At 42.9% G+C, this 24730-nt stretch overlaps 1 protein-coding gene across 2 annotated transcripts in view; it reads left to right on the top strand.

The window, feature by feature from the left end:
* The window catches only part of ADGRB1 (adhesion G protein-coupled receptor B1), a 218621-nt gene that overhangs the window by 109427 nt on the left and 84464 nt on the right, over positions 1-24730 (top strand). For both annotated transcript variants that reach the window (XM_088149282.1, XM_088149283.1), the window contains exons 14-16: positions 234-309; positions 4209-4311; positions 8003-8046. In XM_088149282.1, the coding sequence (XP_088005408.1) occupies positions 234-309; positions 4209-4311; positions 8003-8046 (223 nt within the window). The remainder of the gene's footprint in view (positions 1-233; positions 310-4208; positions 4312-8002; positions 8047-24730) is intronic.

Raw genomic sequence — 24730 nt, 5'->3', positions numbered from 1 at the left:
GGCCACCGAGTCAGTGGATGACAGGCAGTGCAAATTCAGTGCAAATTCAGATTCATCTCCCCTATTCCCCTTTCCCTACAAGCATCGTGCCTGGATGGGGGAGATGGTGTAGGAAATGTGAAGTGTGGACTTTCCATTAAATCCACCTCTTCTTTGCACCTTAGTGCTTGCGATTGTGATTCTTTTGCTCCACTTCTATTCTTACCCTGTTTGCTTCTGTTGCTTCTTCACAGAAACAGATGACTCTGCCGTCTTTGTGGTGGGGACAGTGATTTATCGCAACCTGGCTGGGATCCTGGGCCTTCAGAGGTAAAGCAGATATGTACATCAATGAAGACGGGGAGGAGTGTTGGAAATAGATGGTCCATTGTTGTGTTTTGAGTGTCCTTGATGATAGCTGGACATAATGACTTTGAACTTACACATTCGACCTCCTGAACATAGTTTTGGCATATGGGAGAATAAAGCCAGCCCTTTGGGGCAGCTAAGTCCAGAATCAGATCTTGCAGGGATTCTAGGAATGCTTCTTGATTGTTTTAGGGTCTATTAACAAAATCTTGAACGTCTGTCCAAATCCTTCCCTATCCCTTTTCAAAAATGCAGCATCAAGGTAAGACTGTTATGAGTGTCTTTCTCAGGCTTTCTACTTTCCCAGGCTGAGTAATCTTCTCAGGGCCAGAGCTAAATTCTTCTACAAACAGACTTTTCCCTTCTCTTGAGTCAGCCAGGAAGGAATCTAGGCATCTGACTGATCCGCCAATTGGGCTCAACGAATGAGGATGAGGACAAAATAGGACAAATTAAAGATTGTGGCATCATGGGGGAGAATGACAACCCTTGCTGATGCTGGAAAGCAAAGAAAGATGGTTCTCACTTTCTTCTCCCTGTTGGAAGCTTTCCAAATGCCTTGGTTTGACTACTGCAGAGTATTTCATTCATTGGGCCTTTGGCCTGGTCAAGAAGAGCTCGTATTACCTTCTAAAGTAGCAGCATATGAGAATCATATGAGCACTGGCTAAAATGGAGTGTTGACTACCTTCTTCCCCATAGAATGTTCTCCCCATCAATGCTTTTCCTCTCTCTGGATGTGTTTTTACCACATTATCAAGAAATCATCCCAGGAAGAAATCTCTGGGGGAAATTAGTGGGGAAAACTTCCACACACTTCCTTTGCTACTTCTCCTTTACAAACCAACCCCAAACTTTACTGCACCACAGTAGCTATTTAGTAATGACCTGCTGACTCAGATGTACTGAACCTATAGATCTGAAATGGGCTTCAGAGAGTTCTGAAATCACATTCAGGTGTAGGGAGCTGGAAACCTTGCTCTTTCAGTAAGAGCAGGGAATAGATTGCACATCATAAAAACCGATCCAGGGATCCCAAATGAGTCTGCAGATTTAATCTAATAAAGCCACAGCTGCCACTATTTTTGCAGATGTTCATAGGAGATTATTGTGCATCATGAGAATGAAGCAGAAACTTGGCTGAGGGTGTGAATCATCGAAGTTCCTTGTCTGATTCTCACCACAAATCCATTAACTACCTTGGTGTCTTCCTCTCAGCTGGAATGCAGAGACTGATAAAAAGAATCACTAGAGAGTAATTGTAAATTCCCTGTCTCCAATCAATAGGTGGAATTGTTTATAGTCATGGGGATTTTGCTCACTAGTTCCTATTTTTCAACCTGCATGCTTAGTGAACTTACTGTACAGTTGATGGCCCAAAAGGGATGATAGAAGATAGCTTTATTTTCTGGGGCTCAAGAAGAGATAAAGATGGCCAGTGTGCTGGAGAAGCAAAGAATAAATTAATCTTAGGGAGGAAGGCAGTGATGAAGTTGGACAATCACCAAGGAGGTTTCAATGACAACAAGGATAGTTAACCAATGGACTTTCCAGTGGTAAGTGCACTGGACTTTGGGAAAGAGTGAGAGGCAGAGACCGTGAATTCTAGATTGGTAGATGGTTATTAAGAGTACCATGGACTGCAAGAAGAACCAGTTATTCAGTCCTGGCCCAGTCAAGGCTGTCTGTTCCTTTGAGAGGACGATAATCAAGAAGAAACTCATATGCATTGGGTATGTGATGTGGGCAGATGATGGATGGGAAAAAAGTCATTATACTTGGCAAAGGTGAGTGAAGCAGAAGCTGAAGAAAATGGGCAAGGGTGGAGGTACAAAATGATATCCTGGCATGTCTCTGGATGAGCTACAGATTGTGCTGGAGGCAAGTTCAGATGATGAACATTTGACCATTAACTTCACAACAGTCAGATCCAGCTGAGTGCCACTACACTCACTAGTCCCTGTTTTTGGTCAAGATGTACACTCAGCATGAACAAAAATCCCTTTCTGAGTCATGTATTTGTAGGCTTCAACAAAGCTGTATCCTCTGAACACTTGTTTTTATATGGAATTTGTCTACGATCTTAATAACTTTCTTTGTTTACGGTATCTCTAGGCTGCTTTGAGGGACAAATATCCTATCAAGGCAACTTGCAGCATTAAAATCAATCATGAGGATGAGAATCTCAGCAGCGTCAAAAGTTAATAGACTCCAATTAAAATCTCCCTGAATTCTCCTTCTCCTTCTCTCTCTCTCTTTAATGGTATATTTAAATAACAAAATAGTGGAGACTTTGGCACTCAGCTCAGACCTTCAAAAGGATCTCTAAAATCCCTTTCCTTGTTGTTAAAAATAACTGAATGTATTTTGTTTTTTATGGTTAATTTTTCATCAACAGCAGACTGAGCACTGACCGTACAACTTCTTTAGCCACTTACTGATACTATATTTTTGCATCACTTTTTGTCTTTCCTTTTTTAAGGTTTTTTTTTCTCTTAAAAAAAAATCTCCCTGAAAACCAGGCACACAAATGTGATTTCAGTTTACTAATTGTGATCTTTAAGGATTTCTTAAAAGCTAGTAGTGAGGGAGTCTGAGAAATCCAATTTGTAAGGCATTTCATAAGTGTGAATGTCTCTTTTTAACAGCCTCCAAGAGAGGGCCAGAGCGATGATCTTTATTTTAATAATATGCATGTTCTTTATCTACTTTTGACCAGCATGGGTTTGCATGTTTTAAAAATCAGCATGTTGAAGCACACAATTTGGAAAAGTGTAAACAGCACTCTATAATAGTATTTTGATCCATACCATGTTTCAGGAAATTCCTCCTGCATCGTTATCTAGAACTGTGATTAGCTGGGCTTTTGGGAATACTTGAAGGCTATCTGTTCCCATGTGATCTTGTCCATTCTTTAAGATTATCAGAGCAGGCTTTCACTTCCCGCTCTTTCCAGATCCTATTAGAACATAAGAACATTGTGTCTGACACCCAGAGTCATATGCAAGTGAGATGGGCAGCTTTATAAATTCAATCAATCAATCAATCAATAGAAACATAAGCTGTGCCCTGCTGGATTGGACCCATGGTCTATTGGGTCCACAGTGGCCAACCAACTGCCCAAGGAAGCCCACTAGTCTCCCACCAGATGGCCTTCAGAGGCAATCACACTTCCATCAAGGTGAATAGCCATTAATCCCCAAGACTTCCACGAATTGGTCTAACACTTTTTTGAAGCCAGCCAAGCTGGTAGCCAGCAGCACAATGTTGTAAGGTGAGCTCAGTGACAAGTCGGGACATGATTTTCCTTTGTGTTGACTGTCATTGTATAGATAGCCTTCTGTTAGAACCTATCTGTCCACCAGAAACCTATCTGGTATCATTTAGTCAACTGAGTGTCTATGGTTGTGTTCAAGTGTTTGGTTGACAACACCATAATATTTTCCAGCATTCATATGTATTCACACATGCAGGGCATCTGAATGATTCCTCGTTATTTGTAATTTTGAAACTAAAAGTGGGTTTTCATGCAGATCAGTTGACTTCTGTCCATTAGGTGGAAAAAGGAGATATAATTTCTTGGATGGAATCACTCAGAGGATTACTCTTCTGTTGATCCCTCTGAATGCTCTTCCTTCTGTGGAGTCCTTGGGCTTCTCTGAGCTTGGTTCTTTGCTTGCAGATGTTTTGTTACCCATCTAGGTAACAATGGTTGATGGGTAACAAAAAGTCTGCAGGAAAACAACCAAGCTCAGAGAAGCCCAAGGACTCCACAGTTCAACCCTGAGCTACATAGATTCTCTTCTATTGGCACTCTTCCTTCTTTCACTGTTTATGTACTGCTCTTTCCTTCTCTCTAGGAATACCACAGTACTGAATTCACGCATCATCTCTGTGACTGTGAAACCAGAACCCCGGTCGCTCCTTGCCCTGATGGAAATTGAATTCTCCCATTTGTATAATGTAAGTCATTCCTGCCTTGTAACAACTCAGAGGGGAATGCCCTTGGGTGGGAAGGAAACTCTTTTTTCTCTCAAATGGAAATTTTGCTGATCAGAAAGAAGGATGGTCATGATCATACAATCATGAAATCTTGTTATTACATGATCTCCATGCTGAGTCTAGAAGGACATGCGGATGAATTTTCAGAGGCTGAGTTTGTGGGAGGGAAGAAACTTAGCAGATGGGAAGTTTTGTTTTGAGTTTACAACAATGAGGCAAAGAAAAGATTGGGAGAAAATGGAATCTGGAGATCCATCCATTATTGACATGGAGGTCTCTATGTGTATGATTATGAAAGTGGAGGATGCTGTTCTCCAGCTGGTTGCTCAAAACACATCTAGGATAAGAGGGGAAGAGCAAAAATGAAATAACAAATACCAAACATTTTCAGAGGCTTACTTGGTCACATATCAGAACAAGGTTGTAGACACTGATGGTATCTGTTCAAAAGGGAATGATTAGTTTTCTACCAACTTGATAGGGCTTTCCTTTCTTTTAGATCTATGCATTCTAAATCTGTTCACTTGCTGGTCCTGATGGTATCTACAAATAAATTGGACCTAGGACTCATCTCCTCTTAACTGCATCTCATTTATTTATTTATTTATTTATTTATTTATTTATTTATTTATAATTAGAATTTTTAAATACAATAAAAGTAGAAAGAATTAAAGGAAAGATAAGGAAAAAAAGAAAAAGAAAGAAAGAAAGAAAGAAAGAAAGAAAGAAAGAAAGAAAGAAAGAAAGAAAGAAAGAAAGAAAGAAAGAAAATATAGAATTATGGCTTCCACCCTTCTTTTTACTGAGTAGTTTCCATCTTACACTTTCCCCTTCCTCTTTTTTTCCCTCTTACTTTGTAATTCCCTCCCCTTCCCTTTTAACCTTTTTAGTCCCTACATCCCTAAATCATCAATTCAGTCTTTCCTTCTTTCAACAAAAAGTCCTTAAAGGTTTCCATTCTTTCAAAAAGGTCTTTATAGTTTCTGCATCTTTTATTTTCGAAAACGGTCTTAGAATAATCTGGAAAGCAGTGGAACCTAAGGTCACCCTAGGTTGCCTACAATATTCTTCCAAGAGATGTTTTGATTTCTGCTCAGATCCTGATAGGTAGGAGCACATTATCTTAAGAAACTTCAGGGCATTCCAGTTTTTCTCCAGCTTTGGAACCTAAATTTGAAGTCACAGTCATAGTAGCTAAGAATTTTGTGACCTGTCAGTCCAAAATATTGGGAGGACACCAAGTTAGAGAAGGTTCTAGAATATGTAGGGGATCCTTCTGATGTCCTGAACGTGACCTTATATATTCAGTACACGTGTTGACAATGACTAGCGTGGTCTCTGCAGACTTCTGTTGCTTCTGTCAAAATGCTGGTACACCATAAGCACTGCCTTTTTCGGAGATGGATCCAACATCACAATGCGCCTACAAAAGGGGTGGGGTTTGTGGCCCAACATCACAATGCCATTTCCATTAGACTGATCTGATGCCACTGAGCATATTCCCAGAAGGCCTTTAACTGCAAGTTCTCAAACATTTTTCTTCCCTTACCAAAGAGGGTTTTCTTTTTCCACCTTATTTTCAGGATGCTTGAGAATTTTGTTTAAATTTCTGTTCCTCCCCTTTTCACCAGGCTTTGGGCAGCTCTCCAATGACTACGCATCAAAATTCCAGAGATGATACAAAAACATGTCCCCCCCCCCCCCCCCACTGAGAGAATCAGTAAAATATGACCATTAACAAATTGTCGCCAAGCTTTTTTGGGAGAAGATTTCCAAACTAAAACGTTTGCAGGGTTGGCGTTTGTTTAAGGAATGAATGCTGGGTTAAAAAACCTAGGCTAGATTAAGTAGGTTCTTTCAGGGTTAGGTGCAACCTAAGCCTGGCATCCAAGTTTGTTTGGTGTGAATGTCCAGGTTGATTTGGTGGGCAAAACATCAACGTGATTTGGAGGCCATGAACATGTTCATAAGACCACATCTGCCCACTTCTAACGTCACATCATAAAGCTCTTACAGCAAAGATATTGCTGAACTACGGTTCTCTAGCTCACTTAATCTCTGCCCCCTCTGACTATTAGCCAGCCTAATGCAAACATTAGGAAAAACCTAGCCAACAAGACTGGATTAAAAAGGGGAGCGCTGATGCATAGAGGTGACAGGCTCACCTTCTTTGTATGTGTTCAAGGAGAAGCTACACAGTTACTCATTTAGGATGCTTTAATTTGGATTGCTGCATGGACCAAGGGGTTGGACTCCATGTATAAAAGCCCCTGCAACTCTGATTCTGTGATTCCATCTGGGGTAGTACAGGTTTTAGTCGAACAGCATCTGGACCTACCGCTAATAACAGATACAGAATGTTCTCAGGCAGCTTAACTGGTTCATGGGTGAAGTGATTGTTTCATGCAGATCTCATTAGCCACCCAAAGCCAGTGTCAGAGAAAACCAGGTTTAGCCCCAAATCACCTATAGACTATTTTAGCTCAATTAACTTAAGCAAATAGCAGCACTAACCTGACTTTGAGGGATCTTGGAAGCTAAGTAGGGGTATTCCTGGTTAGCATTTGGATGGGCCAGATGGAGTAGTCAAACACCGGCCTTGAAGAAACAGTGGTCAATAACTTCTCTAGTGCTTCCAAGACACGTGTTGGATGTTCTCTCCAGTTTGAGGGTCTTTGTTTTCATCTTCCCATCGGCCTTGGCTGAGGGTTAAGGTCTTTCTTTCTGCTGCTGGCACGAAGACAATGCCCCCCACCCCATGGGATTTTCTTATGAACTCCTTTCAGTGCTCTTTTTTTCTTTTCGGTGCCCCCACCCCTGCCCCACCCTACCCAAGGCCGTGTTAGGATAAAACATGGGAAGAAAGGGAACAACTTGGGTTAGCGTTCCCAGCTCTCTATCCACAGTGGTGCTAAACCCAAGTGAGGACCAGCTGCAGATTTCCTATTTTCCTTTGCAGGATAATAATGTTTAAAAAGCAGGAGGAAGTGACAGTCTCCCAACCCCTTTGTGGTGGCCTGGAGTCCATAAAAGATGTCTGTTTTTCATTTGACCAGAGCATTCAAGATTGTGGGCCCCCAAGCTTGAAGAGTCTCGTAACAGTGTTTCCCTTGGTGCAGAAGTTGACTGATCCCAACTGGACATTTGAATTTAGTCAGATGTCAAAAAGTAGGCTTTTTAGGCAAATTGGTGGCATACACATACCCACATCCGCAAACATGAATGAAGGGAATGCATCATTTCTCATTGGTATAACAGCCTGAGAAAAGATGTTGCAGGAATTGTCTTTCTGTTCTACTTTTCTTAAAACAATCTATGGAGCTCATCAGGTGATTTTGGGCCAGTCACGTATTCTTAGTCTAAACTGAGTCCACACAACTTCAGAAGGTTGTTATGGAAATGAAGGAAGATTCATATGAAAGCCATCATGAGCTCATGGGGAGAAGGTGTGATATAAATAACAAACTATGGTCCTTCAACTTTTGCTTGAATTTGAGTTCTCTCAGTCCCAGTCAGCACAGCTAGATGAGGTACATGTTTAATATAAGTATAGATATACATTTTATATTATTCTTCAGTCAGTCTGTGTTGGGAAGAAGGAATGTGAATTGCACACTAATTTATTTTTTCCTCTTTTTCTCTCTCCAATCAGGGAACTACGAACCAGACCTGCATTGTCTGGGATGAAGCTGATGTGTAAGTCAAGTGGGTTTGTTTGTTTGTTTGTTGACAAAAAAAAAAAAAAGCACAAATGTATTTGTTGGGGTGGCTGGAGTAGACTATCAAGAGCTGTGTTTGGAGGAAATGAAAGCTGGTCAGATGTGGTCTTCACAGTTCTGTACATTTACTGTTGAGTTTGAGTGGCGGTCTTTTCCCCTTTACTTTTGTCTGTAGCTATTTTGGAAATAGAAGTGTTTGTTTGCAAAAAAAAAAAAAAATCCTCAAGATTTTGGAGTGTAAAAATATTTAGTTGAAAAAATAAATATACGACACATCAGCAAAGCTTCCAGGTTCATTAACAAAAAGTACTGCAATGTGCAAAAGAAATAGCAATAGATGAATACACATGGTTGTAACTAAATCTGCTGTTGTTTGGCAGGGTCTGGGAAACACTTTATGCCAAAACATGGTGGGGCTTTTCATCATAAACACAGGTCAAAAAAAAAAGTTCAACAGCTCTGAGGCTGTCTCTTCCTGGAGGGTGGGAGAAGGATTACATATTGAGTTTAGCTTCCAGATTGGCCCATCTCCATAACCCCTTTTAAAAATTATGCAGAGTTAGAGATCAGGAAGGTTTATTCCTAAAACTATAGACTCTGTGTCACTGATTCCATAAGTGGAATGTGAGAGATTATAAATGTATATATTTTGCACATCTCCATCATGTGCTCATCTGCATTTAGATAGATACTTCAGCTGTATAGTTACTAATGGCGTTTTTGATTTAAGAAATCCAGTCTGCTGAATGGTTAGTGCTCCTCTCTCATGTCGTCCCACTGCATACACTTGAGTTGGATGAGTCAAAGGAGCCGTGGGATTGCAATGGGAACAGCCTGTGTAGTTGATGAGCTTTGCCAGTGTTGATGGCGTGGAAGGCTGCAGCTGTGAATGATTTGAGTTACGCTCCGTATTTCCCAGAGTCTTGACTCTTGACTGCTTTACAATACCCCTTGAGTGGGTTTCATCGTGCTCTCTGACCCCTCCCCTAGTCCTCTGCTAAAATGTGTCTCCTATTCTTCTTCTTCTTCTCCTTCTCCTTCTCCTTCTTCTTCTTCTTCTTCTTCTTCTTCTTCTTCTTCTTCTTCTTCTTCTTCTTCTTCTTCTTCTTCTTCTTCTTCTTCTTCTTCTTCTTCTTCTTCTGTATTATGGAGGCGAACATGCATGGGGCAGTCGGTAATGCCGATTCTTGTTTTAATGTTAGGGTTTGTTTGACATATCCAGAAGCATGGAAGTTCATAAAGAAGGCCTTTATGCCACTTCCAATGTGATTTGCTCTTGTTTACTTATCCAGAGAGTAAGTAGACTTGGAAACAAATGCAGGTTCACAACTTTTAATGTCCACTTTCTGAACTCAAGGACTCACACCAACCAGGGAGGGGAATACACACAAATATGCATATGACCACTCAAAATCTTTGTGGCTGGGTAAGGTTGAATTCCAGAATTGAGGTGAAATGCCCTTCGATCATTGTGTCTCTTTCTACATGATGTCTTCCAAAGACTATTGTTCCCACCCGCTTTTGTAAGAGTCTGAGCTGAAATCCTTCAAATCTGCTCCTAATTGTTATAGACATACTGGGTTATACTCATGCTCCGACTTGGGCCTAAGATAGCAAAGTCTGTGTGTAAGTTAAGATAGTGCATAAGAGAACCAATGTGGTGCAGAGGTTAAAGTGTTAACTTGGACAAGGCTGACTTAGGTTCAAGGCTCTATGTGACCAGAGAACTCACTGGGTAACCTTGGACCAATCTCTGTCTCTCTGTAAGCCCAAGCTACTTTATACAGTTGTTGCTGTGGGAATAACATTTGAGGAGAAGTCCCATGGAAGTTGCCTTGAGTTCCCAGAGGAAAGCAATTATAAATGCAATAAATAATAGAAACAGTCTGAAGGAAAACAAAAGCCCATGGTCAGCACTGGATCCCTGTAACTATCTTCCTCTTCCATAGCTGCCTCTCACCGTGCTATTGTGAAAATAATTTCAACTATATCATAGCTTCTAATATAATGTGCTCAAGTTTTGTGGAATCTTAGTTCCTTGTCATAAAATTTGAAAGGGATATGAGGGAAGAGGCAAGTTCCATGGAGATTAAATGTCTGCTGAGTCCCATTCATGAACGCGAGTGTTTAAAAAAAAATGGGAGGGGGAGAATAAAATATAAATGAATGAGGCACTAAAAGAGCAGAACTGCAGACGGATGGGACAAAGGTTAGCAGGGACTATGCCTCAAGTCAGACAAATAGATCAAGAGTTGAGGAAAGAAGGATAAAACGAGTTAGATTTGGGGAAGGTAGAGGGTCACAGACAAAACAGTGGATCAGAAAAGATCAACAAAATAAATCTGAGATGCTCAGTGTCTTTCTCTGTCTCTTAGCATCCACGTGAACCTGCCTGAACAAATTCTAACAGTAAAGTGAGACAGAAAAATCACAGCAGCACTCAGCCAAGTGATCTCATAGGTAGAGTCTGCCGAGGTAATAAAACTCATTGGAAAACTCTTCACATCCGTATCGGAGAGCCTGACATTCATGGTCCTCCTCCCTTTCTTTATTAATAAATAGAAGGAAACCTGAAAAGGGGTTTGAGATTTGGCAGAACCAGGCAGCACATCAAATCTCCCCAATTGTCTTTAAATCTGATTGGAAAAGTGTTTGAAAGGCACCTGGCTTGATTCATTATCTCAAACTGAGTTGAAGATTTGATTTGAAGGTTTGGTTCAAAGGGGTGATTGGATGGAACCTCCTCCAAACCAGCATGTCCATGAGAGCGATGTGTCAAACCAGTCAGCCTGACAAAAGCCGTGCTGTGTCACTGCAATGCAAACCCCACCGCTTTGGTTCATAGGTCCTGATGTTGCAGGTGTGTCCCAAAAGGGATGAAGCTGCAGTGCAACGCTGCAACACTGCTTTTGTTGTTTGGATGAAAGCTGAAGTTGTTGGGGACAGGCCATCCATGGGGGTAGTGGGGATTGAAGAAGATGGCAGCCATAGCTGTGAAGTCAAACCCCCACCCCTGTCCAAGATTAAAGAAGCCCAGTGTGAAGGTTTTCACTCAAGGATTGCCTTCACACAACCCGGTTCACTTGTTTACTGAGTTTGTCCTATTCTGGGTTTGCACAATGCCCACTCCCTCTCACACACACAAAACACTAACCGAGGTTGAAGCTAACCAAGCTTTGCATGTGAGAATGCATGCCACTGCTAGGGTTTGGGAGGTTTGTAAACTGATCTGGCGGAGCCAGCCACGAAGGGCCAGTTTTGCAAAGCAAGTGGAAAAGACTCTGGATGGATGAGAGAGAGAGGACGGGGTGGGGACTCTGGATGAAGGCCAGTTCTGCCTGTCCCCATTTTCTCCTTTCCAAACCTCAGAGAGAAGGAAGACACCCCCTCCCTCCCTCCCCAGTTTCTCTTTTTCATGCTCTGAAGAGCTCACAATGCCAGGGAAGAGCTGGCTGGCCTGGGCAATTCCATGCGCCAACATGGCCTATGCCTTGATGAAGCCAGTTCCTCCATGCCAGGGAGGAGGAGGTGGCTTTCAATTCCCACATCTCTGCTTTGGCCCCCGTCTACCTTTCCCACCCCCGCTCCTCCTCCTTCCAAGGAAAGTCTGCCTCTGTGTGTGTGTGTGTGTGTGTGTGTGTATGTTTGCCTTCCCAAGTCCATTGAGAAATATCCCATTTTCCAACCCCCGGTTGGCTCCCGTTGCGTCCCAGCAAAAGGGGCCTCATTATGGGTTTCCATGCTTACCAATCACATGAGTCTGCTAAATGCTCAGCCCTGAAAGTTTAATCAGCTCTCCTGGGAGGGGGGAAGAGAGTTGTGAAGAGCGAGAACAAGAAAGGGTGACGGAAAAGCAAGACGGGAATTCCTGTAACTAGACTGGAGGAGGCCACCAATCCTGAACTCCCAGTGAGACATCTGCAACACCGCAAGGGGCAAAGGATTGAGAACGAGACCATCACACACCCTGAGCAGGATTCAGTTCAGAAAGTTCGTATAATACTATCAATACCTCTGTCCTCCTGCCCTGGGATTGAGAGGGTGTCATCTGGGGCAAAAAGGAACATCCCTCTGGAGTTGGCTTGATCTGTTCATTTTTGGGAGTTGAACCAATGGGGACTGCAAGGAGGATGCTGTTTAGAGATCAGGATAAATGAGACTTTTAGCTAAACAAGCTGGGTTTAGGGTTGCCAGTTCTCCCTACTTAAAAAGAATGTGTTGGTGGTGGGGAGAGCAGAATTTATTTGCTCGATATTTCTGCACAAAATCTATCTCTAATGCTTGTGTGATATCCATGTGTGCTGAGGGCTAGGCCAGGGTTCCTCAACCTCAGCCACTTTAAGATGGGTGGACTTCAGCTCCCAGAATTCCCCAGCCCCATGCTGGCTGGGGAATTCTGGGAGTTGAAGTCCACCCATCTTAAAGTGGCTGAGGTTGAGGAACCCTGGGCTAGGCAATGCTCTTGATTCCACTGGGGTGAGATTTCTCATTTTCCCAACTGCAAATTCTGCTTTTGCCTTATTTCAATTCCAGTCTAGGCATTCAACCTCAGTCCTCTCCCCATTCTGCATGGATATTTATCTTTGCACCCATCTTTACATGGTCTTCCTATTGCTTATACGTTGGGTGCATTTTTATACATTTTGCCCAGGGTCCCACCTCTTGAAAGCAGTGTCATCTCCCTTTCTCTGATACAGACAGGTCCACGTCCATAATGAACGTCCAGGGGTCTGCAGTCAAAGAGTTCAGCTAAACTTCAGATGCATCTGCCTCTACACTTAAATAGCTTCCAATAAAATGGGCTCATGTTTTGTGGATTCTTAGTTTCTTGTGATAAAGTATGAAAGGGATATGAGGGGAGAGGCAAGTTCCATGGGGATTAAATGTCTGCTAAATGTCCGTGTTGTACGCCGCCCAGAGTTGCCTGTGGTGAGTTGGGCAGCTATATAAATTGGAATAATAATAATAATAATAATAATAATAATAATAATAATGATAATCATCATCAAGGGATCCCTTCCCTAGCTTGAAGTCTGCATATTGCTTCATCTGCCACCCACGTCCCTCCCTTGACTCTTGGACAGCGGACCCTTGACCACTTTGCATTATCAAGAAGTAGTTGAGTTTCACTCCATGGTCCATGTTGAAGTTCTTCCCTGTCCTGGGCCCACGGGGGTGACTCTTCCTCCTCTCACCTTTTAGAAAAACAAGCTTGTCCTTGGCATAAACTAGTTCCTGCCCTTACTCCTGCCCTGTGCAGCTTGCTCGAAATGTGCTAAGAATAACTAATGCACCAAGGGTCATTTTTGGGGTGACTGATTCAGCTCAACAGAGCCTTTAAGCAGAACCAAAAGAGGGGAGAGGCACTGTTTGTACTCTGGCACCTCCTCTGACTTGACTTACAGGCTCCAGTCGAAGAGAATCAGCGCACGAGATGGCCCTGTTGCCAGAATTCGGAAATGAGGCTATACCCAAAACAGCCCTGTGCTTCTTGTGAAGTTATCTTTGCCTTAAATTTCAGTGTTATTTTGGAGAATCAGCATTGCCAAGTTGGGAGACAAACTTCCGTTTTCATGTTTTATCTTGTTTAATAACCAAGACAACTATATTTCAGACTTCAATTCCTGTCTTTAGCTTCAAGAGGCATTCTTAATTCTTGCATGGGTCCTAAAACATACATGCATACATGCAATCACAGGGAACAGCGAGCTTGGTTCCATTAAGGTTTAGAAGAGAGTCACGAAGATTTCTGCAGCGTGTGGTTGAAAAAGTCAAGATGGTGGTTGTGATGGTGTGTTCAAAGCTCCACCTGTCCTTTTTATGTCAAGACACAGCTACCATCTTAACTTTTTTGACCACATCCTGCAGACACCCCTGGTAGATTTGCTTGGTTCTGCCAAAGTCCTGCTGTGACAGGTCAATCTGAAATAATTCAGGCCAGTTGAGCAATAGATGATTTTGTTCTTTTGCATATATTGGACTTCCCAGTGTGGAAGACCCCAGCTCCACAAGGAGGTGGTTGCTGACATCTAGCTCCAATAGTTCAGATGAAATAACAAATCATCAGGAAGATGGGAATTGAAGTCCAGCAACCTGCTTCCTTAGCGGTGGACTATCTATTAAAACAAGGATATTCCCCACACTGGGTAAGCATATTAGATGAATGTATACATTGAGGTAAGAATTATCTATAATCTTTTGGAGAGGAAAAAAAAAGGATATTCCTCATTTCCATTACTTCTTTTCATCAAAAGCCTTACAACTGTGAGGAGCAGTTAAATGAACTGGTTATATTTAGCCTTCAGAAAAGTTGACCAAGGGGAGATACAATAGCAATCTTCAAATATCTGAAGGGTTGACGTGGACTTAGTCTCTCCTGCCTCAGAAGACAGGATCAGAACCAGTGAGTTAAAGCCACAAGAGCTTCAGGCTAGGTGACATCAGTGGAACTCCAATTGAGCTGTCAGTCGGGGGGGACAGGGTACCGCACGATATGGTGTGCTCTCCTTTGCTGGAGATCTTCAAAGTGAAGCTAGATGATCATCTGCAGAGATGCTGCAGCAGATCCTGCATATGTAAAGGTCTGGAGTAGATGACCTCCCTTCAAACTCTAAGATTTTCTACCCTTCCCTACCTCTTTCCCATAAACATTGCAAACAGACCTGATGGGAGAAGAGACAAATGAGACCTGTCCGTTTCTTCTTATCTTGTGTCTCTCCAAAATGCTACCCTAGGAGCAAACTGAAAGATGAAGGAAGACCACATGGGATAGGGAGTTTCCCAAGAGCCCCAAGATAGAGCAGATTGTTCAGAGCTTAAAGTTCATCTCTCTCTTAAGCAGAGATTTCAGGAGTCCCCAAACCTATGATCCCATCATGGCTTTGGAGGTATTTCCCAGCAGCTCTAGCCAACCATAACCCATTTCTGATGCATATACCTTTAAAGAATGCTCTTGAGTTAAGCTTGAGTACTAGTGACTACATGGATGCAACTATGCAGTTTTTTTTCACAAAGATACTTGAATGATTTTCCCCTGTTTTCCAGGATGGTTCTTGGATTTCCCAGTCTAGCCCACCACCTTGGAATTTTCTGGAGGTCTCCATGGCCAAATGTGGTCACTAAGCTCATGTTTAATCATATTTACTCTAAATATTAACACTTCGTATCCACTAGGTGGCAGCACATGGTTGATCTGGGGATACTAGGAAGGTAAGCAGAGTCAGATCATGTTAGCACATGGATGGGAAGCCATCAGGAAATCTCATGGCTGTGGGCTAGACTGAGAAATTAAAAAAAAAAGAAAAAAGAAAAAAGATGATCCTGCTGCCACAAAAATGATGTGGAAATATTCAATAATAGTAATTTTATTAAAAATTACAATTACAAAGATAAAAACTAATGCGAACTAAAAAAAAATAAAAGAATAAAAAGAAAAAATAGATAATGCAGAAAAGAAAAAATAGAAAGAAAAAAAGAAAAAATAAGAATATAGTAAAGAAAAAGAAAATAAATATATAAAGAAATGACTTCCTCCATCACAAGTATAAACAATTTTAATAACTTACCACCTTCTCTTAAAATATAACAAATGATCTCTTCTTCTTCTATCCTATCTCTTATCTATAAACAAATCCCTAAAACCTTGACATTCAGTCTTGATCAGCAAAAGTCCATTAAGGGTTAACAGAGATAACAACATATCTATTTTAACTTTGATCAAATAAACCAACTTCATATTCCTTTCTTTTACTTTTAATAATCTTGATCCTTTATTCTCTTCAATTAATGATTTCTTTTCATTTTTTCTTTGTCCTTTCTTGCTAAATTCTTCAAAGCTTTAATAAGCCTCTTTTGTAAATTCAATATAGGAAAATTATCCCTTTAAATTATTAAGACACTAGCTGGTTTCTTTTGTATGACCAGTGTAGCTTCTTTTTCTGTATCATTCTTGTAGCCTGTCATTTTTAAATCCACTTTCAGATCAGTTTCAGTCTTGTGAGGTAAAACGTGTTCCTCTTTCATAGCATCTTTTCAACATTATCTATAGAGGCAGACACTCTTAAAATTAACTTCTGGGTCCATTGTTCAAAAATATCCTTCACTATATCCAATGTTAAAATATTTTGCTTCATTTTGTATTAGTAAGTCAAATGTAAGTGCTCTTCTCCTTTAATTATAATCTTTAGTTCCTTCTGGTTCCCTCTACTGTCCAACCTTCAAACATCCTATCTTTTTTTTTTTTTTTTAGAGAATTCAAAACAAAAGTATTGTCCCATGGGAAGGATTCTTATAATGAATTCCAAAATCTTATTTCAAACTTATCTGCATCCTTAGTCTATTTGTAACTTTCCAAAATCAAAGTTCTAATCACCCTTTTGCTGTTTATTCCAAAAGAAAAAAAAAATCAAGCCCTTAAACTTGTATATAAAACTTCTTTCACTAAGGATTGAAGGAAACTCACCCAGTGCTGTAAATCTTGTAGACCCAAAGGTTCCTAATAGCTGAAAAGCAGTTAACAAGCAATTTCCAAAAGTAATTAGAAAAGTATGAGAACCCAGTGTCCTTTTAAAGGTGCCAACCACAGTTTCAGCAAGATGTTTATTCCCTCATCTCCCAGAGCTCTAAACCTGCCAGAGACCACTGTCTTGCTGTCTTCTCCTCATAAGAAGCAACTGTCTACTCACTGGCTCTTCATTCCTCTGCTTTTAGCAGAGCCATCTTCAGTTTGCCATTTCTTCCCCAGAAGTCCCCACTATGTGGAAATATTCATGAAGTCATGAGGAGTTAAAGTTGATTCCTTAACTCCTGAGGTGTTCAAAGCATGTACTCTAAGAAACTTCCCCAAAAGAGTTGCTCAGTGGGAAGACGACCAACAGGCATATGCAGAAAACAGATTGTTCTGAAGAAATATGTCTCCTGGAAGATGAAGCCCAAGTGATTTCAATTGCAAAGGGATGGTTTTACAGCATGCATAAATCTGTGAGATATGTCTTCAGTGTCTTTCCTGAAATCTGTGTCAGGTCTGAATTCAGAATACTGTCTATAAATCTGGTTGCCTGGGACTCTTTGGTTGGGGAGGGCTGAAAACAGGGAAAGTTGGATATAGATTAAATTGCATAGTTTGGAAAAAGTAGGTGGGAAGACCATTTTTCTCCTTTTCAGGACCAGAGATCATCTAGTGAAGCTAATTGGAAGAAGATTTAGAATAAAAAACAAAACAGATGTTTTTTTATATAACAAATGCATAACGTACCTGTGGAATTCATTTCCGCAAGACATGATGAAGCCTCTGACATGGGTGGCATTAAAAGGGGTTATGAAGAACAGGTTGTCAAGGGCTCCTGGCCTTGAAGACCCCAGGTTAAGGACAGCAGGGGAAATCTCCAGCCCCCAAATCTTAGTTGCAGGGAACATTGGCTAGAGATAGATATGTCTTCATCTCCTGGTGGTGAGCACCCCAGGGCATCTGGTTGGCCATTGGAAGAAACAAAAGCTGGACCAAGATGAAGCTTGGCCTGACTCAGCAGAACTGCTCTTGTTTCTTAAGAGATGATGATGACCACTAATTTCAATATACCCACAGAGAAGAAACCTATTGAGGGTTATTGATCTTGGCTACTCTATGCCTCCAAATCCGAGTTGCAGGGAGCATTAGTTGGGGAGGGGTGTTCCATCTCTTGGTTGTGAGCACCCCGAGGCCTCTGGCTGGCTGCTGAGAAAAACAGAATGCTGGACTAGGAAGTCCCTCAGCTTGATCCAATAGAGCTGTTCTGTTCTTACAAAGAGGCTTCTTCCTCTTTCTGATAGTTCCTGGAATGCTCTTTCAACACATTTCCAGAAATGCTACAATGGAGGAAACGTCTCTGTGCAAAGAATCTGAAGCTTGTATGGGCAGTCTGGAATTTTTAAAGGTTAACATGTCTGGAAAAGACCCACAAGCTACTGTATATGCATAAAGAAAAGTTAATGCATTCTTCACTCACTCCCATCCAATCTGGTGAATCTGTTTGGCAGCTATATTTTTTTAAATGTTTACAATCCATTGCTGATTTTCCAACTGCTTGCCACAGCAGAGCGTCAGGATGAAGCAGATTTTTGAGGGTTGTAACTCTTTAGCACTGTCATAGCAAGACAAATTCCCATCTGCTTTTATCCAGTTCTTTCCAGGAACTAAACTCAGCAGAGACTCCTCTGATGTGACAAAAGACAAGCCTAGAAAGAGAAGGAGAAGGGGGAGGGTTATGACAACATCTTTAAGAGATGAATACTTTGGAGGGCATCATGATTAGAAATGCATATTTAAAGAAATGTTAGCTACTTACAAAGAGGCTATCGCATTGAAAACAAAGACTAGAGATGAATTCAGAAAAGGGCCACTTCTCTTGGAAGAAGAAAAGGAGTTGTAGGAAATGTGGGGCAGGGCCCTCATTTGAAACTGGCCTCCTTCTCTTTAACTGGGGAACTGCTAAAGTGACAGGTGCTTAACTTGGAGGAAGACTGGATCCATCATGAGCTTCTCTTCTCTTGCCAATCCTTGTTTAGCCAAGATCTGATTGCATCTTACTGGACCTCAGACCTCCGAGTGGCTTGCGTGCAGTTTGTTCAGGGAACTATGGAGGAAAACTTTCCCTGGATGGTTTCCCCACCAAATAGACTGAATGGTCTTTTGCTCTCCTCCTCTTTTAATTAGAAGCCTCCTCCTTCTAATTCTGGAACTGCCTTGACCGTAGCCCGTATTGCTCCGACCCCTGCATTACCTCGCTAGTCATCCCCAGGAATCAGCAGCCGCTGACCCTTTTGTAATGAAGCTTTGACTCTTGATGCTGTTTGCATGAAATCAATGTAGAGATGAGGACGTGGCTTACCTGCTTTTGGTCCTGATTGATGAAGCAGAGAAGCGATGGAAGGGAGGTTGGCGTAGCCATCAACCCAGGGTAAATCCCTAGGTCTCATTTCCCACAAAGATGGATTTTTCCCATTCTCTTTATTTGTCTTTGCCAATTACAGGAACGGGGAGCAACGGGCAGCTGAATGCTTTTTGTCTGGGAGTTTATAGTATTATTATCTTTGCTTTGTTTGCGGACCGTTTGCTGAGCCAGGGTCCGGCTCTAAAGGATCTCAGCTGAATAGCGCAACCCATTTGTCTAGAACAGGTCAAAAGAGAAATTGTCAAAAGGCAGGGGTCTTTGACACAAATGCATGCAAATTGCTTAGTAATGTTACTTAATCGCTTATTGAAGGAGAAGGCAGCGATTTTTACTGCTTTAGAAGATGTGCTGTCCCGGGCATGGAGACGTTGAGGTATCAGAAGCTAAAAAGATTTATAAAAGAAGGTCAGCCAGCAAGGGGGAAATGTGAACCAGAGAGAGAAGTTGGAATAAAAAACAAATCAAATCAATGCTGTGTTTTCCTACTGATCTCCACTGCTGTGACCCTAGTTCTTCTTCCAAACCACCTTTAATTTTGATCTCAGAGCCTAGATACAGGGGTGGGGAGAACAGAAAAACGAAAGGGTGCAATGAACATCCTGGTTGCAGATTCTGTTCTGCAACGTGAGCCTCAGAAGCTCCTCAGAAGTTGCCTTCCCCACATCTTCTCATCCATGTGGTGGAGCAACACCTCTCTCAGAGGCTTCGCTGATGCCCTGTTTTGATGTTTCGCCCCATCTCCTCACTGTGGATGGATCGGTGATCAGCTCTGGCATTTGTATATCAGAACAGAGCCTGATGTTGTGGTAAGCACCAAAACCAATGATCACTTCACCACCTTAGGGTCCCAGGGAGGGTGGAACAACTGGGAACAGCTGGGTTCCATCAACTCTGAGCTGTGATGATGCTTATCAGCAAGCCAGAGAAAATGCATCAGGCTCCTTTTGGGGGGGGGTGTTTTTTTGATTGTCGGTTTCTGCTTAGAAATGGCAGGAACCGAGAACGAGATGAATGAGGAATGAAAACTAGCAAGAATCCTATCAGCTGAAAGTGGCTGAGGGTGTTTACAAATCAAGGTTGCTTACACGAATGCATGATAAATATTGGAATGGGCAAGGAAAGCTGTTATGGGAAAAGCAAGGATGTGGGCATATGAAATAAAGCTGCATTTGGAGCCTGCAGGAGTGTGAATATAGCCCTGCTGCAACTCTTTAAAACAGCTATGTCAGTGTTTGGCTGGGGCATTCTGGGAGTTGAAGTCCACACATCTTAAAGTTGCCATGTTTGAGAAACCCTGAGATACGGCTTTTCTCAGGCTGACATGGCTGATGAACAGAGTAGCCATGCAATTCTGGGAGAAGACATGACCGCTTTAAAGAGTTTCGGGGGGAGTGCTACATTCATACTCCTACATGTTTCACAACACTTTTCTGAAGCCCAGCCCTTGTATGAATAAAATTGAGGCTGGCTCATTTCCAGCCAGTACTAAAACACATGCCTTCTCCAAATGTTGATCCTAATGGGGCCCACCCATGTTGGTCAACCTGTACCCACAGAAGGGAAACATCAGCTGGATTAGTGGAAGCCCAGCAGAACAGAAAACCAAGGGCAGAGGGGGGAAGAGTCAACTCTGGCAGGGAAGACTGCTGGTTGGGTAGCCAGGATTCTGAAAGCGGCACCCTGCTCCTTCCTTGCACAGGCAAACGCACTGGATTAAAAGACCCTCCAAAATGGATTTTTCACACAGAGTTGGGGTTCACATTTAAATCTGTGACTAGCAGTATCAGTGCTTTGGCCCCCTCATTTTTCTCATTTTGACTCTGTACTTTGTTCACTTGGATGTCGAATGGACTGCATCTCCCTCCTTCCCCTGCCCCTTCCCCTTCCTTCTCCCCCCTCCCTATCATCCATCCATCCATCCATCCATCCATCCATCCATCCATCCATCCACTGACCCACCCACATTTTCCTTTTCCTTTTCCTTTTCCTTTTCCTTTTCCTCTCCTCCCCTCCCTCCACCTCCTACTTTCTCTTCTCCTTCGTCCTCCTCTTCTTGTCCTAGGCTGACCATTTCACTGATTAAATCACAGCTGCCATCTTGACTGGTCGGACCCTGCCCTCAGGACACCCCTGCCTCACAGTGCGTCCACTTAATTCATACAGTGGATTAGGACCTGTGATGGAATGGTTTGGCGAAGGCCGCGCTCGGGGAGATAAGCATTTCCTTAGCCCCCAGCAGGAGCGTGGGAAAGTTAAGGAGATGAGACTGGCACCACCCTAAGGAATTCGCGGTGTTTGCTTGCTGGCTTGGGAAGTTTAGATTCAATCTGGCAAGATTCTGTCTTGCCGGTGAAAGCTAATAAAAGCTATCGAACTAGACCTCTACTGTCTCGTGGAGTCCTTTGGGATGAACGTGACAGGACCAGAGAAATCCAGGTCAGAGTCAAACCGCTGCCCTGGAAGAATTCTCAGCAACCTTTTAAGCTAGCCTACCTTACAGGGCTCTTGTTAAGGAGGAAGAATTGGGGGAAAGAGTGCCACATGCACCACCCGGGGCTCATGCGGAGAAGGTGGGAAAGGACTCTGACAAAGAAAGCATCATGCTCCTTTCAGAAACGAACGGGTGCAGACGCAGGACTGGTGCCACGGAGGAGAGCAGAAGGCTTTTAATTCAGCTCGATGCAACGGATGCTCGACAGCAGGAATGGGGGCCAAAGACCAAGCCCCAGCTTTATCGGCTCCGCCCGCATCGCCTTAGCTCTCTTTCCCACGGGTTGAATCCTTTGGCTGGCTGCATTCCAGATGGATTGGATTAGCGCCCCCCTGCTGGCTGGGGATGATAGGCCTTGTGCTTCGAGACAGGCTAGGGATAAGCTGATCTTTGGTCTTGCAGCGAAAGAAAGAGGGTTCAGCGGGTCCCAGTCATGTGAAAAGTGGGTTTCTGAAAGCCTCCGCTTAGATTTGCCTCTGGATCTGTGTGGTGTGTGCGTGCGTGTGTGTGCGTGTGTGTGTGCGTGTGTACCTTCAAAGAAAGTGGAAAAAGGTGATATCTGTAGAATGACCCTTTTGCAGGAACAGCCACATTTTGCCTCAAGCCAACACCGTACGGAAAGGCGCTTCACATAGGAACATAACTTTCCCCTTTCTTTTAACTGCTGCCTGTGAATGCACGCGTTTGTTTAGACGTGATTTATTTAGAAGGGTTTAAATCCCACTTTTCGGCTTTCAAATGCGCTCCCCGCAGCTCTTCTGAGGACTCCAAAGAAGGCCTAATTACACTTTAGTGTCTGCGGGTCGGGCTGATTCAGCAAGTTTTATCCGGGCTCAGAAGCTCAGCGGGGTGAGGTCTGCTTGGGGGCAGGAAACCTCAGGGCTGTAGGCTGGGCCATCCACGGGGGAGTCAAAAAAGTCAACAGGGCAGCTGCAACTGTGCAATCAACACCCCCCCCCCTTTTTTTACACGTGGTGCATGTGCAAGGAACATCAGAAGGAGCCGGAGTTTCAATCATGCAGTCGTGGTCGCTGATTAGTACGACTTGTGATGCCGGGTGGTTAAAAAATTGAAATGGAAAAGATTGTGGAGGAAATCAAAAGCGCTTCCATGTCATCCCCCCCAAATCTGCACGACTTTTCATGGCATCACCAAGAATCAAGCTGGATTGGAGGGAGCATGGGCCCGTACGTTTTCTCCCAATATTCCCCCCAAACGCTCTCTGCCCCATATGGAAACTAATCAACCATCAGATTAAAAATGTGTGTGTGTGTGGGGGGGGGGGGAATGCACTTTTTTGTTGCAGAAGCCAAAAGTTCATCTTCTTAGGAAGATTTCTTTCCGCCCCCCATCCCTGCCCCCTCCCCACAACCCAATGTAGTATAAGTGCTGTGAGTCAGTTCCACTGGTGACAAATCACTTCCTTCTCATTAGACTTTAAACAAAGAAACAAAAAAAGGCTTTCCAGTCTAGCAAGCACTGGGGGGTTTCCTTGTGGTCTCCCATCCAAAGCAGGGAAAAGAAAAAGAACGATGCATTTAAATGATCAGGACGGAGATTTTAATAGGAAGAGACTTCCTTGGGAGGTGAGGAACTCATTTTTATTGGAAACGTTTAATCAGGGGAACGAAACAACAACCATGTTCATTATTAGGCATCTCCAATAGCCAGAAAGGCTGGATACAGATTGAAATAACAACCACCACAACTGTGTGGTCTTTTTAAAAAGCCCTGGTGCTTCTTTTCCCAGCTCCCTTCCACACATATCTCTCCCTTTGGGGGACAGGGAGTCAGTGATAGGGAGGGTTTTTATCAAGACAGTAAAGGCCCATGAGTACTGCAGGTCCCATAATCCCTGATAGCAAAGCTGGACCTCACCTTGTCATTCCTGGACCAGGTTTTTGTGCGAGGCTCCACCAAACGAGGCTTCCCCTTTCTGTATTTTTTTTTACATTTTTATGTATATTGAACTTGCAACATACCAATGAAGCAGAGAGATCGGCGTTTCTCAACCTGGCTGGGGAATTCTGGGAGTTGAAGTCCACATATCTTCGAGCTGCCAAGGTTGAGAAATGCTGAGATAGATAGATAGATAGATAGATAGATAGATAGATAGATAGATAGATAGATAGATAGATAGATAGATAGATAGATAGATAGATAGATAGATAGGCCGGCCAGCTGGCCTGGCCTGGCCTGGCCTGGCCAACCGACCGACCGACACTGGAGGAAGGAACTGGTGAACACATCCTGGCAACATCCAAGGTTAAGTGACTCCTTTAGTTTTAATCAGTCAAACTGAGTTGGGCTGAACCTGACATAGAATCATTGCATGCCATGGTTGGAAGGGGCTCTGGAGATCATCTAGACCCATCTCTTGCCCAATACTGAGATCCACTCTTCCCATATCCCCAGAACAGAGCCATCTAGCATCTGATTAAGCATCTCCGGTGAAGTGAGTCCCCCGCCACCCACCAAGGCAGCCTCTTCCGATTAAAACCTGCTTCCTTGTATATTAAATCCTTTTCCCTTCTTTGGATGGGAGACCACACAGAAATCCCTATACAGCTAGTCCACAACTTATGACCCCAATTGGGACCAGAACCTCCGTCGCTAAGCAATGCAGTTGTTCAGTGAGTTGTGCCTGATTTTACAACCTTTTTTTGCCATGTCATTAAGCGAGTCACCACAGTTGTTAAGCGAATGGGGCTTCCCCCATTGACTTTACTTACTTACTTATTTATTTATACTTCAAATTTAGTCACTGCCCATCTCAGAGAGTGACTCTGGGCAGACTTTGCTTGTTGGAAGCCCCCTGGGAAGGTGGCAAATGGCAATCATGTGACCCCGGGATGCTGCAACCGTCATAAATGCATGCCAGTTGCCAAGCACCTGAATTTTGATCACGTGAGCACGGGGACACTGTGACAGTCGTAAGTGTAAGGACCGGTCATGAGTCACTTTTTTCAGCACCATCGTAACTTCAAACGGGCGTTAAATGAACAGTCGTAAGTCGAGGACTACCTGTAGTATATGCTAGACCTCAAAGCTAATAACTAAATAAATAAAATCCCAGAAGAAGGTAATCCCAAAGCATTTCTGCCTTGTTGCCAAGAAAATGACTTGAAGGAGACTTCACTTTTACAAATAAAAGAGTAAAGTCCACATTTAGCTAAAGAAGCGACGGGAATATTCCAACAGATCTAATAAGGAAAAGGCTGGTTCATCCTATATAAATAAAT

Source organism: Python bivittatus, unplaced genomic scaffold (assembly GCF_059951505.1).
Source record: "Python bivittatus isolate LINGU-HERP-01145 unplaced genomic scaffold, Pbiv_v1 ctg000590_np1212, whole genome shotgun sequence".
NCBI lineage: Eukaryota > Metazoa > Chordata > Lepidosauria > Squamata > Pythonidae > Python > Python bivittatus.
Note: the sequence above shows the minus strand (reverse complement) of the source record. Positions and strands in the feature narration are given on the sequence as shown.